Source organism: Sebastes fasciatus, chromosome 3, assembly GCF_043250625.1.
Source record: "Sebastes fasciatus isolate fSebFas1 chromosome 3, fSebFas1.pri, whole genome shotgun sequence".
Classification (NCBI taxonomy): domain Eukaryota; kingdom Metazoa; phylum Chordata; class Actinopteri; order Perciformes; family Sebastidae; genus Sebastes; species Sebastes fasciatus.
Window position 1 is genome coordinate 1,957,874 of NC_133797.1, and position 18,561 is coordinate 1,976,434.

Below are 18,561 nucleotides of genomic sequence, written 5' to 3' on the forward strand. Positions count from 1 at the left end.
AGACTTGGTTGTTTGTAGGTGCTGACCCTCAACCCGGCTGCCTCACACCCCAAAACCAGCAGAACCACATCATCCACAAAAAGCAGAGATGCCATCCGTAGGCCCCCATAATGAAACCTCACCACTCCTCGGCTTCCTCTCAAGATTCTGTCCATGTAAATCACAAACAGAGTCTGTGACCAGGTACAAGCCTGTCGGAGCCCAACACCCACTGACAATGCACTTGACTTTTTGCCGAGAATGCGGACACAGCTCTGACTTTGGTTCTACAAGGATTCTTGGTTCCACAAGGATTATTGGTTCCCAGTACCCCACACTCTCCCAAACACGATATCTCAAGTACACAAAGCACATGTAGATTGGATGGGCAAACTCGCATGACCCCTCCAGGATCCTTGTGAGGGTAAACAGCTGGTCCACTGTTCTGCGACCAGGATGTGCTATATAAACGAAGAGCAAAGATGTTATGGGAAGTCATCTCTCCATGTCCTGTTGTCATTGTCATCATCTGTTGTCTGCTGTTGAAGAGACTCTTTCCCTTGACATAGACGAGACTGTGACTCATACAATGTCATCGCCCACTAATCGGAAGTTTGGCGGTTTGATCCCCAACTCCTCCAGTCCACATGTCGAAGTGACTTTGAGCAAGATACTGAACCCCAAATTGCTCCCAAAGGCTGTGTCATCGGTGTGTGAATGAATATTTAGATTAGATCCTGATGGGCAGGTTGTCTCCTGGCAGCTTCTGCCATCAGCGTATGAATGTGTGTGAATAGATGAATGCTGACGTGTAGTGTAAAGCTCTCTATAAAGGCGCTATATAAATGCAAGTCCATTTACCATGTTGTTACAGTACCTGAGGTGTGTTGATGGTCGTATTCAGTAGTTCTTACTCGTAAGTGTAGCAGGTTCAATGTTGGTGCTAACATTAGGCAAGAAGTCCTGAGAGTTAAAGGTGTCTTATGTAAGATTTCTACACTCTAACCCCCATTCATTAAGTATGGTGGGTAATTGAACTTACTTTGTCATTTGTCAGTGTCCTATAGGGTTGAAGTGACTGCTATTTCCTTGAAAAGGTCTCCTGTGGTTTCCTATAGCTTTTGTACAATATCTGTGGAGAGAAGAGTCAAGATACTTCATCACATTGCTGGGAAATCCTGTACATCCAATATTGTCCTACAGGAGTCCTCATTGCATTATTGCCTATCATTGTTTCATACAGCCAGTGATATTGAAGAGATAAGTATCACGGTATAGCAAAATATCTGGCAGTTGATTCATTTCTAACATATCACAGTATACAGACGTAGGCAAAATTGTTGGTACCCTTCCGTTAAAGAAAGAAAAACCCACAATGGTCACTGAAATAACTTGAAACTGACAAAAGTAATAACAAATAAAAATTTACTGAAAATTAACTAATGAAAATCAGCTATTGTTTTTGAATTGTGGTTCAACAGAATCATTTTAAAAAACAAACTAATGAAACTGGCCTGGACAAAAATGATGGTACCCCTAGAAAAGATGTAAAATAGTTTGACCATAGGGACATGTTAAACTAAGGTGTGTCCTGTAAATAGCATCACAGGTATCTTCAAACTTGTAATCAGTCAGTCTGCCTATTTAAAGGGTGAAAAGTAGTCACTGTGCTGGTTGGTATCATGGTGTGTACCACACTGAACATGGACCACAGAAAGCTAAGGAGAGAGTTGTCTCAGGAGATCAGAAAGAACATTATAGAAAAGCATGTTAAAGGTAAAGGCTATAAGACCATCTCCAAGCAGCTTGATGTTCCTGTGACTACAGCTGCACATATTATTCAGAAGTTTAAGGTCCACGGGAATGTAGCCAACCTCCCTGGACGTGGCCGCAAGAGGAAAATTGATGACATATTGAAGAGACGGATAATACGAATGGTAACCAAAGAGCCCAGAACAACTTCCAAAGAGATTTGAGGTGAACTCCAAGGTCAAGGTACATCAGTGTCAGATCGCACCATCCGTCACTGTTTGAGCCAAAGTGGACTTAATGGAAGACAACCGAGGAGGACACCAAATCATAAAAAAGCGAGACTGGAATTTTCCAAAATGCATATTGACAAGCCACAAAGCTTCTGGGAGAATGTCCTTTGGACAGATGAGACAAAACTGGAGCTTTTTGGCAAGTCACATCAGCTCTATGTTCACAGACGCAAAAATGAAGCATCCAAAGAAAAGAACACTGTACCTAATGTGAAACATGGAGGAGGCTCGGTTATGTTATGGGGCTGCTTTGTTGCATCTGGCACAGGGTGTCTTGAATCTGTGCAGAGTGCAATGAAATCAAGGCATTCTGGAGCGAAATGTGCTGCCCAGTGTCAGAAAGCTTGGTCTCAGTTGCAGGTCATGGGTCCTCAAACAGGATAATGACCCAAAACACAGCTAAAAACACACAAGAATGGCTAAGAACAAAACATTGGACTATTCTGAAGTGGCCTTCTATGAGCCCTGATCTAAATCCTATTGAACATCTGTGGAAGGAGCTGAAACATGCAGTCTGGAGAAGGCACCCTTCAAACCTGAGACAGCTGGAGCAGTTTGCTCACGAGGAGTGGGCCAAAATACCTGTCGACAGGTGCAGAAGTCTCATTGAGAGTTACAGAAATCACTTGATTGCAGTGATTGCCTCAAAAGGTTGTGCAACAAAATATTAAGTTAAGGGTACCATCATTTTTGTCTAGGCCAGTTTCATTAGTTTTTTTTTTTTTAAATGATTCTGCTGAACCATAATTCAAAAACAATATCTGATTTTCATTAGTTAATTTTCAGTGAATTTTTATTTATTATTACTTTTGTCAGTTTCAAGTTATTTCAGTGACCATTGTTGGTTTTTCTTTCTTTAACGGAAGGGTACCAACAATTTTGCCTACGTCTGTATATTGTCATATTGCCCAACCCTGTTGGCCAGAATTTGGACAGCCTCCTCTGATACCTCCTCTTCCACTGAAAATAGCGGCGAGCACGTCTCCAAATCTTGAACAGTATCGGGTGCCAGGTAGTGGTAAGAACAGAGGAAACAAATCAGCGGCACTCACAGATAAAGTCTTTTTTTGGTTTATTCTGGGCAATCAAACGAACGCGTTTCAGCTATAAGCCGTCATCAGCGTATCACCTCCTCTTCCATACCATGAACAAAATACAGAAGTTAATTTAGGTGAGGCTTACACCTTAAAACCACATTTCGTCCCGATGATCAAAATGCTGTCATTCAAGCTCTGGGACAGCCCAACCACGTGCACCCAGATTGCCTCAAAGGCTGGGTCTCGGTCCTCTTCCAAGCAAACTCTGGTGTGTTTTTGTGTGGTGACATCACAACAGAGATGAACCACAGCATTGTGTGACATTGATATATTGTATAACACATATGTGAAACGAAACAAATCTATCCCGTTTGTCTGCTGATCATGGCAACCATTTCCCACATCATGTTGCAGGGCAGGATGCATTTTCTCCTTCACTCTGATTCTAAGATGTCCATCGTTATTTATGACAAATGAAGTCCAGTTACAGACTTGAATATCTGCCTGAGCTTCTCATGACCACCACACAAGATAAATATATCCTTCAATCGCAATGATTTACTGTCAGCTACCAGAATCAACTTAATATAGTTTAGATTCCCCCCCTGTGGTAAGGTAGGGCTAATGTTGAAGGATCAGTGACTGAAATTGTCCAGTGATTGTTGCCATCATTGAGTCAGTCACATAGACGTAATGAGTGGAGCTTACCTACACAATATAGAGAAGAGTCACCACTCTGTTTGTCTTGTTGGACTACAAAAATACACCGGTCGTAGGGTGGTGATACAGAGTGATATTTCTTTGGCCAGCACCAGCTTCAATAGAACAAATGTAACCATCACAGAAACGTTAATTAGCCTTAGCGCTGACATTTGTTGTTCAAACTGGCAAAAGCAAAGGTCATTCCTGGCTGAAATGCATTACCTAAATGTTTTTTACATTTCTAATAAAGAAAGCGAGGAGAGATAAAATGTTGGATAACATATTCATAACTGTCTGAGGTTATTGAATCTTGTTTTTTTGCCAATCAGGAACCAGATCCAAAATGGAACTGACTATCAGAACCCAACCTTACCTCCACTGGAAAGGCCTGTTGTCTGTATTTTTCGTCCAAAATTGTCGCACGTTTAAAAATAAATACAACCTCACGTTTTGCCCATCACGTTTTCACACCGACTCCGAAACTTTCGTCAGACATTAAAGGTTTCAGAACATATTCAATTTTCTATGTTTTTTTGCATCCGCCAAAAACAATATCTTCTTGCTAATGTCATTCATTCATTAGCCCCGTTTTGGAATCGTGCTATCCATCGCACCCACGTAATTAAATCAGTTGTGTCTCATATGGCGAATTTTCGCAACAAAGAGAATAATATAACGCATAGGACTCAGTGTGGGATGGGAATGTTTGGGAATGTCATGATTTGATTCCGATTCTTGATGTCACGGTTTGATTCAGAATCGACTCTCAACTCTAAATCAATTCTCAGTTGAACAAAAAGAAACAGGGGCACCACTTTCAGGCTTATCCACCACTGAAGTGCATGCTGATATTAGTCTCTCGGTGATGGCCTACAAAGTATTTGTACTTCACCTTTGTCTTACAAAGGTAATTATTAAGTTATCTCAAATGTTGCCTAACCCTTGCCTTTTAAAGGTGAACTACAAATAATTGAAGTGTGTGCGTGTTGCACTGTCCTGTCGTGGGTTCTGTCTTTTTAAATTTTGTAACAATGTTATTAATGACATAAAAATCATTTTTTGGCATTTGTGAATGGATTCACATGAATTAGATGAGCTCAGTAAGATCAGGTAGAGACATACTGGAACAAAAGGATTTTGAAACACTTCCTTCTCTTTTCTATGTTTCTTCTTCCATGTCCTCCATTTTTCTCTCTGTTCCCTTGGTGTACTTCACACCTAAAAGAACCCCAGTGTCTCATGTTGATTGGTGGTTGAGAGGCCAGACTTTACTCATTTCCTCTCTTTGACATCAAGTGGCTTGCTTCTGTCGCTGTCATCCAAGTTAACATGTCCTTTAAGTTGTTTTTAACCTTCAACCTGAAAAAGATTGCTTGCATTCCATTAAGCTGCTTTCCTAGTTATTACATTGCATACTTGAAGGTTATTAAAACATTCACCGTCATAAATGTTGATACTAGGGCTGTCAATCCATTCAAATAGTTAATCGCAATTAATCGGATGTTTGTCCATAGTTAATCGCAAATTAATCACACGTTTTTTATCTGTTCTTCATGTACCTTAAAGGTCACCTATTATGCTCATTTCCAGGTTCATAGATGTATTTTAATGTTGCACTAGAACATTTTTACATGCTGCAATGTTCAAAAAACCCTTTATTCTTCTCATACTGCAGCCTGAGTCTGCCTGCCTCAGAGCCTAATTCAGCCTCTGTCTGAAAACCCCTGATTCACAGCCTGTCTCCTCCCACTCTGCTCTGATTGGTCAGCGTTTTCTGTCAATCAAACGTCCTCAACAACACAGCGTCACACTCTCCCCCTCCCTCCCGGAGAAGCTCTGGAGAGAGAGGAGCTAGAATAAAGTTTATAAACCACTTTAAAGTTTATAAACCAGAAACTTCACCCAGCGCACGTGACCGGAGGAATCTGATCAGAAATCGGCGACACATGATGAACATCTGCGGTCCAGATTCCAGGTTTTCCTGACGGTTTCTCTCAGGTAAATAATGCTATTTATAGCTCTGTTAGTTAGCTCAGTGTTTACCTTATGCATCAACTCTGTAAACCGTAAACATACACTCTGTTTTACGTTTGTCTTTACAGATCCATCTGTGAGAAATGACCGACAGAATCATCCCAGAGGAGAGCAGACAGCTGAAAGCAGACAGCTGAGAGCAGATGGGAGATACAGAGCTAACCCGTTAGCATGTAGTTACATGCTAACGGGTTAGCTACATGCTACCGCTATGACACGGTGTGTAAACACAGCGACCATCAGGGTGGAAAATAGAAGATGTGAAACAGTAGTCAGTTCATTATTTCTGCTAAAAGATAAATGTATGGAAGATCAGAGTAATGGTATATTATTTACAGTAGTAGCTGTCTCTGTGTTACCATGACTACAGACCACCGGAGCTTAGCTTACCATAGTTTACCAGAGCTGAAGACTTTCTCCTGTACCATGTTAACTTAACTGCAGGTGAGATGATTACAAATGCTGTGAATAATTAATATTGTCATCTGTCAACTCAAATAAAGTTTGACTGTGAAACAGAAATGTGTTGTGTTGCTTACAAGTCACTATTTACTACCTGTACTCTTCTACATGCATGACATCAAATATATATAATATATAAATATCACCTGTTTAAACAGTTTAATTACATAAAGCCTTTGTGAAAGAACATGTTATATTTAGATGATGGGAGTACATGAAGCCTGTTCTGCTGGTTCTTGCAGACTAACAGTAGGAGCTACTTTGCTCAAGTTCGGTTGAGGAGGAGAGACAGTGACGCGCTGTGGGGCGGGGTCAGCTACTGAAGGTTCTGCTCTGGTTCGACCAGGAAACCCTCACGTGGCTTGCATTTCTCAAACGACGTCAGAAGAGAAGGAAAAGCTGCGCAGCGTTTTTCGACACCCATTTCCGGACAAACGGAGCAGGAGAAAAAGAGAGAGGATGGTCTTTTATGATACTATGGTGACTTGTAGACACACTGGGGACAGATATTGATGTTTAAAAGACATGGAAAAGTGCATTTTGCATAATAGGTGACCTTTAAAGGGAGATTTGTCAAGTATTTAATACTCTTATCAACATAGGAGTTGGTAAATATTCTTGCTTTATACAAATGTATATAATAAATATATTTATATATATATTTTTTATATATATATATTTTTTTGGAAATCAATTAACAACACAAAACAATGACCAATATTGTCCAGAAACCCTCACAGGTACTGTGTGACGAAATATTGTGCCACGAAATATCGCTATATAAAAACCTAACGATATGCATCGTCGTGACGCAAAACTGAATCGCAATATCAGGGCTTAATAGGTACTATATACATAAAGTACGTACATACGGGCTCTGGGGCTAAAGCTGCAGCCTCTTCCTGCTGCTCTGTGAGGCCTATGGAAGGAGGCTGAGTACGCGTCATATCTTTGGGGTACAACACATGTGTCATACCCCCAGAGCCATGTCCGCCCGTGACCCAGCCTCCTTCTATAGGCCTTGCTGCTCTGTGTCGGAGCTCCACACACATCAACACACACAGCGCAGTCAGTGAACAGCTGATCAGAGAGGCAGCAGGAGACGAGTTGACGCTATGCTCGTTGCTGTAAGTTAGTGCAATAAAACTTTGCAAGTGTAAAGCCAAGATACGTTATTACACCGGTTCAAGCAGAAACACGATGAAACGGTGAAACATGGAGGAAAGTAACATTTCAATCTGCTCTGTCTGCAGTCTCTCATCCTCCCCTGCTGTTCACACAAGCAGAGCGCGTTAGCTCGGCGGCTAACAGCTAACTGTAAACACGTGTTAGTTATTCAGTTGAGTTGTGAATGACTTTAGTTCCTCTAGTAAGCCGTGTTTCAGTGAATGTGTCCGAGGAGTTTATCGTGAAGGGAGGAACGGAAGACGTGAAGCGGTGATGTGCTGTTATTGACGAGGCTGCAGACTACGGAGGCTCCGTGTTATTGATTAATTATCTTCATAAAGTATAGGAGCAGCGTAACCCTCGGCTACACAAGACTGAAACTAAAGCTGGCAGTAGGCTGTGTAGTCCAACTGTTTAGGTTAGTTTGTCATGTATCTCACTGGTAAACTGAGACAAATCGAGATTGTGAACCCAACATCGTGTATCGTAGCGTGAGCTGAGTGAATCGTCACACCCTTAGTATTTAGCAGAAACAATTTTTGCTCAAATCATAACATGTCAAACTGCAGCCCAACAGGCAACAACAGCTGTCAAGTGTGTCAGTGTGCTGACTTGACTATGACTTGCCCCAAACTGCATGTGGTTATCATAAAGTGGGCATGTCTGTAAAGGGGAGACTCGTGGGTACCCATAGAACCCATTTACATTCACTGATCTGGAGGTCAGAGGTCACACGGACCCGTTTGAAAATGGCCAAGCCAAGTTTTCCTCACCAAAATTAAGCATAAGTCTTGAGCGTTATTTAGCCTTCTTTGCAACAAGCTAGTATGACATGGTTGGTACTGATGGATTCATTATGTTTTGTAGTTTCATATAATGCCAGCATCTTTAAAATTGAGCCTGCTACAACCTAAAAATGGCAAGTGGCGTTTATGCGTTAAAGAAATTTGTTGCGTTAAAACGAATTTGCATCAATACTTTATTATGGCGTTAACTTTGACAGCCCTAGTTGGTACATCATGCTGATGAACATATTTGGTAGTTAATGTTTCTGTCGGAGTGTTAGTTCTCCATGGGAGTCTCCACTGTGAAGAAGAGAGATTAAATATATGTAAACAGGCTGTTTTTATATTTATTAATAATAAGGGCTCTATCACTACGGTAACTTGAAATCTTGCTGGACTTTCTAACTTGCATCCTGATTCTAGTTGTTTGCCGTCACCACAGTCATTGCCTTTTTTGTTGTCTAAAATGTAGCGTGATGTGTGTGACAGCCAGAGAGGCTCTGAATGCACCTTACAGCTTAACAGTCTGTATTTTAATTGCATCCTGAATGCTTACGGTACTTTGAAAAGGTCGCCAGTTCTCAGGATGTGACACCATGATAAATGGCGACGGAGCGAGCAGAGAACACACCTTTAGAAAGAGTTTGTTTCCTGTGGCCTTGATGGCTATAATGGAGGTGTTTTACAGAGGTGGTGTGAGGTAACGGAGCGACAGGCAGACAGCTGCAGTTTGCATCAACCTCCCCCGCAAGAGGCCGGAGCTCCCCCTTCAGGTCGAGGTGGTTAGTGTTAGGACATGAGTCAAGTCACAAACACACACACTCTCAAACCTCCTTCTCCTACAAAATTGTGATTGGTATATTTAAATGGACTCTCCTAAGTGTCTTCCTCATACATATGAATCTGTCTTAATCTCTCTATGGCACTTGAATTTAATATGCCCCACTGTCATGAATGTAAATGAAGAGCTTTGCTAAAGCATCGGCCATTGGGATTTGTCTGAAATAACTGCTATAAGCAGTTGGTGTAAACACTTGTCCCACCTGTCTGTTTCCCTCTCGTTCTCTCTTTACAAAATGATACCTCCCCCCCACCCACCCCACTCTCCAATACGAGCTCTGATTTCAAATGCTATACCTCCATCACTGCAGGTCCCTCGCTAACACCATTATGCCATTCAGATACCACTTGATATCGCCGGGATGAGCGCTGCGTCTCTTGGCATTCAGACGCCCCGATCTGATTATGCCCAAATTGAATCAGCCTGTCGGCTCTGCTATCATGCTGCGATTCAAACTCATCCAGATACGGGAAGCTGAAATGTGGCGTCTTTGATCAAGGTCTGTTCAGTTTGGCCTCTGTAGGATGTGTGCGATGTGCATGAAGAACAACGAGCAAGTGAGAATTTTATTCTGCAAATGAGGACTACGAATCATGATTCTTAATTGGATTCTAGCATCATTTAAATAATGATCACACAGCTGTAGCGTTTAAACAGCAAGGATCATAAATTACTGTATAGCTCAAAGAGTCATAAATACAGCTATTCATATAACATTATCATCATCATTACCATCATGTCGATGGGTACAAATCTGTTGTTATATGAATTCTGTACATAGGACACAGGGAAGACTGATTCTTAAAAGTAGGGTTGTTATTGGTATAAATTGTATACTGTAAATTCTCAAAAGTCCGTATTAAAAGTCTCAAATAATGTCAAACTAGAGATAATCTTGCGATTAGGGATGTTACAGTGAGGACATTTTCCCACCGGTTAATAAACTTGTCTGGAAAAGATGAGTAAATTAATAAAATTATCGAAAAAGAGAAAGAGAGATGATGGAAGGATTTGAATGTGACGCACCAGTGCATGAAGTGGAAAGTTGAATTGACGGTAGATCAACAGCTATCGAAAGAAATGAAGAAATGGAAACGACTGAAAACATTTAATGACTGAAGTATTTCTGTTAAAGAGAAAGTCAAAGCAGCAGAGTGATGAGTATGACATGACTGTTGTACTGAAGAAATCAGGGTGTAAAAACGTACATTATATTGAATTCATCAAGACGAGATGCAAACCTTTAGGATTTTTTTTTTTTTTTAAATCGGGTCCAATCAGAATCTTCTTACTAAATATGATAAGAATATATGATATGATATTCATATAAGAATTGTGATTATGATCTTCTAAGATTCTGAATTGATTCACGACTTTCAGCGCTTTCAAAGTGATCGATAGGAATAAATAAAAACACAAAAGTTCTGCGGCCAGTTAGGACCTGGTGTCATGGACATAATGTGTGTGGAAAAAATCACACCAAATAGCAGTTTTACAGGTTGTTTTGTTACAATTAAAGGGACTATTTGTAACTTTCAGAGATGCTTGTTAACAGCAACACCTGTGGCCGTGAAATCAACGAAAGTCAGCGGCGGGCTCGTGCTTGCTCGCTCTACATAGACATGAACGAGCATCGATCAAAACAATGAGGCGACACACGTCAGCTAAAAGCACAATATCACTCTATATTTCAGCTGCTTGGCAGTAATGTTAGCTGACCAGACGAAGGTCTCTCCATGAACATGATTTAGATCTGATCCTAGTGTTGGCTTTTCCTGCCTCAGCGCAGGCTGATGCAGCGGGGCTCTGCAGCGTGTCTCCCTGCTCTCTCCGCCCGCAGCCGGAGAGAGCAGAGGAGACACTGGCACCCGGTCGGTAACAAGACGATAACGTGTCTCTGTGCAGAGCTCCGTCACTTCACAAGACACGGGAAACCTCTGTTGGTCTGGAGGAGCTGCAGCAGTTATTTCTGCGCAAACATCCACTGTACATTTACTAGATATTCTCAGAGCTAAACTAACTCTTCTGCAGTGTGGAGTGAGCGCGCGTTCACGTCTAGAGGTGGAGCGAGCTGAGCGAGAACGCGCGCGCTGTCTGAGTGAAGGCGAGCAGGCAGAGGAGGAGAGACAGCGGCTACACGCGAATGCGCATATGCGAGTGCGCTTGTGTCCCGACCCGCTACATTTATACGCTTAAAAAGTTACAAAAAGTCCCTTTAACTTTTGAAATTGGCAAGTTCTCAGAAATAAATTCAACCAATTTTTGTATATGTAACAGGTATCATTTTAATTTTTTTGTATAACTTGAACTTGTTATTCTTGAAGTCACTGAGAATTGAGAAATACTAGAAACGTTTTAGTAAAAAGGGATTATTTGTGTGTGTTTAGCATGAATAAATGTTAGACGACCTTTTGCCTTTGTGTGTTATATTATTGCAATCAGTTGATATAACTTTTTCAAATATAAAAACTGCATAGTCTTTACTCTGCTTTCATGCCATATTTTGCCACAAAGCCTTTATTAGCACACAGCAGACTGGAGGAGATCCTTGAATAGCACTCCTATGCACTGAATATAGAATCCATTTTTAATCAGGACTCGTTTTTTAATCTAATCGTGACCCCAACAATCCAAATCAAATCGTGAGATATCGAAAGATTCAGACCTCTAATAAAATATACTATACCATTTTATCCTTATGTTATAAAACAGGGGAATTAAGAATACAGACCTGTCTCATATGTGAGCTTTTCAATTACAAATCGTCTTCATGCATTCCAGATAAATAAAGAGGGATGTTTTTGTTCTAGTTTTCTAAAGGTTTGTGTTATGTTTTAATGGGTAAACGCTTCTCTCAACAATGTCCACATTCGAGGCTTTGTCTTTGACTCGTTGTTTGTCGCCTGTTTTGGTTTGAAGTTTTGCAACAAGTTTGGGTTGAAATATGGCTTCTCCTGTGATTAAAAGCCATTTGACAGGAGGCAGGCTGTTTGGTAAAAGGCATGTTAGTTATGTAACAGAAGGGCCTTGGTGAGTGTGAGAATGATTCAGACTGGTCTAACCGGCCGCTTTTCTGTTGCGTAACTAGTTGACACCTCTGTGTCCCTTCCATCCGCACGCACGCACGCACGCACGCACGCACGCACGCACGCACGCACGCACGCACGCACGCACGCACGCACGCACGCACGCACGCACGCTATTTAATGAAGTGAAGGAGCACAAACGATGCACACGTCTCCTACTGTTACTCCTTTACATTTTTCGAGCAGCTTTTCCACACACACTCACGGGTACAGCCACCAGTATCACACTGACTTCACTCTTATAAAACCACTGAGCCTGGTGAAGTGTGATCTAAAGAAGCAGCAGGTGGCAGAGAAAACAAGTTGACAGCAGTAAAGCAACAGTAGCACCACCTCAAACTGGCGTTTTGTGTTTGTTTATGTGTAGAATATGTGCTTCAAATCGGCACTAAAAAAGCACTGCTCTGCCTGATCTGTAAAACAGCGTTATACAAGAGGTTTGCAGAAGCGCTACTACATTGTGTCATATTGTATATTCTTCCTACTATCAACAGCTTGTTTAAAGTTCACACTTGGAAGTGTAAAAGCGTCCTTGTTTACCAGCAAATTCCACTTTCTTTTGTTGCATTCGTGTATTTCCTAGTGAAGAGCAACTATCATATAAACGCTATCGGCCCCGTGGTTTGATGCCTGAAGTTTTTCAGCTAAAATCATTAGTGTTCAAACACGTGAGGGTTTGACATCTTTCAAAACACAACGTCTTTGTTTGAGTCAGTGTAATATTGGATCATTGCAAACAAAATGTCTCTTTATCAGCTCTGCCAGCTCCTGTTAGTCACTTCAGAACTGAGTCACATTCTTATTTTTGGGCTCCTCAAAACAGAATGCACAACAGCTTACAACTATATTGTAACTATGCCTGTCAATCAATTCAAATATTTAATCGCGATTAATCGTATGATTGTCCATAGTTAATCGCATTAATTGCAAATTTTTTATCTGTTCAAAATGTACCTTAAAGGGAGATTTATCAAGTATTTAATACTCTTATCAACCTGGGAATGGACAAATATGCTGCTTTATGCAAATGTATGTATTTATTTATTATCATAAATCAATTATAAACATAAAACAATGACAGATATTGTCCAGAAACCCTCACAGGTACTGCATTTAGCATACAAAATATGCTCAAATCTTAATATGGTAAACTGCAGCCCAACAGGCAACAACAGCTGTCAGTGTGTCAGTGTGCTGACTTGACTATGTCCCTGTTCACACCTGGTATTAACATCGGTCCTCAGTGATCCCAACACAAGTGGACAGCTTTAAGTATGTCTGTTCACACCTGGCATTAGAATGCGTCTCCATATGCGTCTCAAATGAAAACTTGATCGGATCTCACTTCCGCGCTCTATATGCAAATAAACACGCAGTAAACACAAGGCTAACACAGAAGACGTTGTGACGTAATATTACATGAATGTCAGCAGTAATATTCTACATAGTCGTGAATATGAATACATTTCATTAACATTAAAATAAAAGGTTGTACTAGCGGTCCCTGGGAACCTCCGTGCCTCCGACACCACTGCCTTTGCCAGACAACAGTGGTGTACAGAGCTTCAGAAAGTCGATAAGATACAATTTAATAACATACAGTTGTGCCAGCAAAGTACAGTAGAGCACAGAAGTCGTTTACAAGCACACTGCTAAAATAATGTGGCCACCTCTGAATGTGGTCTGAGCGATCGGATCTCAATGTGTCCTCAATGCATCTTGAGTGTGTTCACACCTGTACTTAAAGCTGTCCAGTGACGCATGTTAATACCAGGTCTGAACAGGGCCTATGACTTGCCCCAAACTGCATGTGATATTTATACATTTTCATTCACATATCTGGAGGTCAGAGGTCAAGGGACCCCTTTGAAAAAGACCATTACAGTTTTTCCTCACCAAAATGTATTTATTTTATTTATATTAGACATCAAGTGAACATTTTGAACTCTGTGTTGGAAGCAGAAAAAATGGGCCAGCGTAAGGATGTGAGCGACTTTGACGAGGGCCAAATAGTGCTGGATAGACGACTGGATCAGAGCATCTCCAGAACTGCAGCTCTTGTGGGATGTTCCCGGTCTGCAGTGGTCAGGACCTACCAAAAGTGGTCCAAGGAAGGAGAACCGGTGAACCTGCGATGTCAGACCCGAGGCTCATTGATGCACGTGGGGAGCGAAGGCTGGCCCGTGTTGTCTGATCCAATAGAAGAGCTACTGGAGCTCAAACTGCTGGAAAAGTTAATGCTGGTTCTGATAGAAAGGTGTCAGAACACACAGTGAGGAGCAGGTTGTTGCGTATGGGGACCGGTCAGCGTGCCCATGCTGTCCTAGTGTTATGGCTGATCAGTGTACTGTACATATTGGGGGCAAATTCATGGAAAAACCAACAATGCTTGTCATATATTCTTCAATCTGAAGAACTGTACTGGAGGGATGAACAGCAATCTTCTGATGGTGGTGTAGAGCGCTATCCAAAGCTGGGGAGACACTTCACATTTTTATTGATGTTCTATGTTCTCTTAACTCACACTGTACATTTTCACCGCTCTCTCTGCACGGCAACAACATACAATTTTAATGCTCACGCTTTATGAAATTGATCGACTGGTCACAACATGGAAGCTCGCACTGAACATGAACATGGAACCCTCTATTGGTTTCGTCCATTCACAATTCCAACAAAGTTTTATTCAAACGTGATAGCCCCATGTTGAGAAAAGAAAAGGAGAGAGGTGGTTTTACTTTGTGCAATGTAGTAACAAGAAGAAATGTATTTGCAAATGGCTGGCAAGATACAGACAATTTTGCCACGAAGTTCAGTTTTATTTATATTACAACCGAGTCTAAATCAAGACGACATGTTAAATACTAGACCAGTAACATTAACCTCTTAAAGGAACAGTGTGTAGGATTTGGTGGTATCTAGCAGTGACACTGATACCAGAATAGAATATACTAAACTGAGATTGGGAGGTACGGGAATGGAGGGGTTTAAGGAATCAAGAGCTACATGTGGAATAAGTATCAAATTTATAATTATGCAATATGCAATATGTCAAGACAAAGAAATGATTCACATTAGGGATGCACCGATACCACTTTTTCAGACCGAGTACAAGTGCAAGTACTCGCCGATACCGAGTACCGATACGAGTACTTCTCTGTGCCGAAAGACCTTCGTTAACAGCCAGCTGGAGGGTGTGAGCGACACACGGCAGGCTGGGGAGCCCGCATACGAGGCGGTGCGCCGCCACCGGCTGTAGGTCAGCGTGGAAAGGCTCGGGGCGGAGGCGGCTCGTGACCGCAGCTTTACAGTGCTCCCTGCCCGGACCTCGCCGCACCGTGATGGGGCTCCCTGCTCCCGGTGCGACTGTCGTCCGGGGCGGACTGTTCTCAGTGCGCCCCAACAGTGTTGTGCCGCGGCCCACGTAAAAGGCGCCAGAGGTCTGTGGCATTGTCGGCAACCCACCCGACCCGTCTTGAAACATGGACCAGGGAGTCTAACGCACACGCGAGGCCGAGGTTGCAAGCAAAACCCTGTGGCGCAATGAAAGTGAGGGTCGCGAGCGCCGGCTGAGGTTGGATCCCGGACCAGCGGGGCTGGGCGCACCACCGGCCCATCTCGCCCGCGCCATCGGGGAGGCATCCAAAAGTGAAGACCTGAAAGATGGTGATAAGAGGTAAACGTCGCGCTGCCGTAAAGTGTTATGCCGTTGAATCGGAGCCGTTTTGCGAGTACGAGTACATGAGCACTGTATCGGACCCGATACCCGATACTTGTATCGGTGCATCCATAATTCAAATAATTTTCATACTCACCAAACCATCTAGTGAGCCTTCATGCCCTGTGAATGGGGGCAGTGCCGTCCTGGAAGACCACTTCAGTCAGAACTGTTTCATTGAAGGATAAAGTGGCTTAGATCTTTTCTATTGTCATCTTGATCCAAAGTCGAGGTCAACTCGGCCCGCTCACTTCTTTTTGTACACGACACAGAGCACGGTGGGTTGTTAATTGCCTGTAGAGAAGCATCTGCGTCCCTTCTTCACTCATCTGAAGAAGGGATGTAGGCCTGTTCAGAGTGCTTTTTGATGAGGCCCTGTTATACCATCTTTCCCTGATTACAGGTGAAAAGACAGTACTATGGGATGTCACCAGAACCGATACATGTACCAAGTCCATGCCAAAATTCAGAAATTATGCCGATACTCGTTTTTCTACAGTACCGTAGGCAAAGAGTCTATAAGCAAAGAGATGAAAATCCGGTGCTTTTTGACAACAGCTGCTAGATGGCACTGCGGTAGTGCTTCCGCCATTTTGGACTGAAAACACCAATAAGTCTGTGGCCATGGATGCATAGCGAGACGTCTGTAAATCAGAGGATCATTTTTTTTTAGGTAAATCAACTTCCCATTAGGAACACTTAAATATCCCTCATTTAAATAATGATGTCCTAAAAGTTGTGAAATTAACTAACAGTCGAATCCAGCGTTTTTTTCCTCGCCATAATGAACGTGCATCAGACCCACAGGACTGCACCACCCTGCACGCTCATATGACATATCCGGCTCTGCCAGCTTCCTGCTAGCTGTATGCGGCTGTACTAATCAATATATTGGCTGTAATTTATCACTTTTATGTAATGGATAATGTACAGCGAGCCAGTCATTGTTGTGAAAGAATCCCCGACAGGGCGCTGCTGGAGATAAACTCATCGAACCTGAAGGAGATTCTTTCACACCAATGACCCGCTAGCTGTACATTATCACGCTTATTACACGGCTACGGCTTACTGAAGAAATCAATAATTTGACACATAATGGTCCGCCAGAGTCCGACATCAGAACTACGCCCATAGCAACGGTCTGCTATAAAGAAATTACAGACCGCAGAACACCGTGATTGACCAATCAGAATCAAGTATTCAATACAACCGTGTAATAATATCTGCTAATACATCCATGGGCTGTATGCTGTAAGCCTGTACCGTGGTGGATGTTTTAACGTCTCTGATCCGGTTATCGGCCAGTAGCTAGTAGTGCTAGTAACATCAACAGAATTGAATGTAGCTGTAGGCTATTTACTAACACGCAAAAGCAAAAGCACAGGACACAACCTCTTATAGATCCATGGTCTGGGGTCTATTGGACTCCATTTTGGAGACATGACATGAACAATTTTGAGATTGCTCTCAAAATCTGCGCTGGATTTTTCTAATTTCTATTCACGTCGATCGCTCAGTCCAAATTGTCAGAAGCGTAGCTCTGCTGCAGGGCGCTGACGTTGCAATGGTACGAACAACTGACTTCCTCATCTTATCAATATGCGTTCTTTGGTAAAGTGGTGAGTGAGGGAAACAGCTCGACATGCAGGCAAAGAAGATGTTAATCTTGTTCAAAATATCTGAAAAATTCACGCTTTGACTTCACCAGCATTAACGTCATTCTGTAAGTTTCAACTTGATAATGTATAAATAATGTGAAAAATCCAATCTGCTTTCTTTGTTAAAGTATAAACCATGACATGAGTGTTTCGTTGCCCTCCTGCCTGTTCTCTAGTTGTTGACCAGAGAAATGTAGGTAATTAAATGAAGCAGCATGTTTATGTAAGACACTGTTGGATCACACTAACTGTTCCTCTCTCATACAAAGCCTTATGACAAATGCAACATAAAGAAACCATGAGATGACCCCCCCCCCATGAGCCTAGTGTCTCATAGATGTACAACATTCATGTGTTCTGACACGCGTCTCTCTTTCCCAATGGCAGGCTTTGCTATATGTTCCATTCATTTAAACATTATTTAACATGATGAGCAGGGATGTAACGCTCTGTCTCCTCTTCTCTTATTTGCAGGCATAATAAGTGGTGAAGGTGTTAATGTGTTGTGTGATTTGTTTTTATTAAACCCCATCTGCAATACATATTTTCAAGATGTTATTTGAGCAAAATGTCCGATTGTTGTTGATGAATGGAGAACACTACGTCACATGTAGTCACGTGTCCGTAAAGTTTAGTTTTAGATGTAAAATGATCATGCTGACACCTTCCGATCTTCCTTCCTGTCTTTTTCAGGCGCGTTACAAACAGAGTCTGGACCCCACGGTGGACGAGGTGAAGAAGCTGTGCACGTCACTGAGACGCAACGCCAAAGAGGAGCGAGTCCTCTTCCACTACAACGGCCATGGGGTGCCACGGCCAACCGTCAACGGAGAGATCTGGGTCTTTAATAAGGTAACACGCACGCACGCACGCACGCACGCACGCACGCACGCACGCACGCACGCACGCACGCACACACACACACACACAGTGAATGAATAAACTCTACTGAAGCCCTGAGAGGCAAGTGAGAAAAGAAATTCTGAATAAAGTCACCTATTAGATTATTACTTAAGTAAAAGTCTTTAAGTATCTGATATTCACTGAACT

General features: G+C 42.2%; 1 protein-coding gene across 8 annotated transcripts in view; it reads left to right on the forward strand.

Annotated features, from left to right (window-relative positions):
- The window catches only part of rptor (regulatory associated protein of MTOR, complex 1), a 270,013-nt gene that overhangs the window by 76,629 nt on the left and 174,823 nt on the right, over nt 1-18,561 (forward strand). For all 8 annotated transcript variants that reach the window (XM_074631008.1, XM_074631011.1, XM_074631009.1 and 5 more), the window contains one exon: nt 18,205-18,363. In XM_074631008.1, the coding sequence (XP_074487109.1) occupies nt 18,205-18,363 (159 nt within the window). The remainder of the gene's footprint in view (nt 1-18,204; nt 18,364-18,561) is intronic.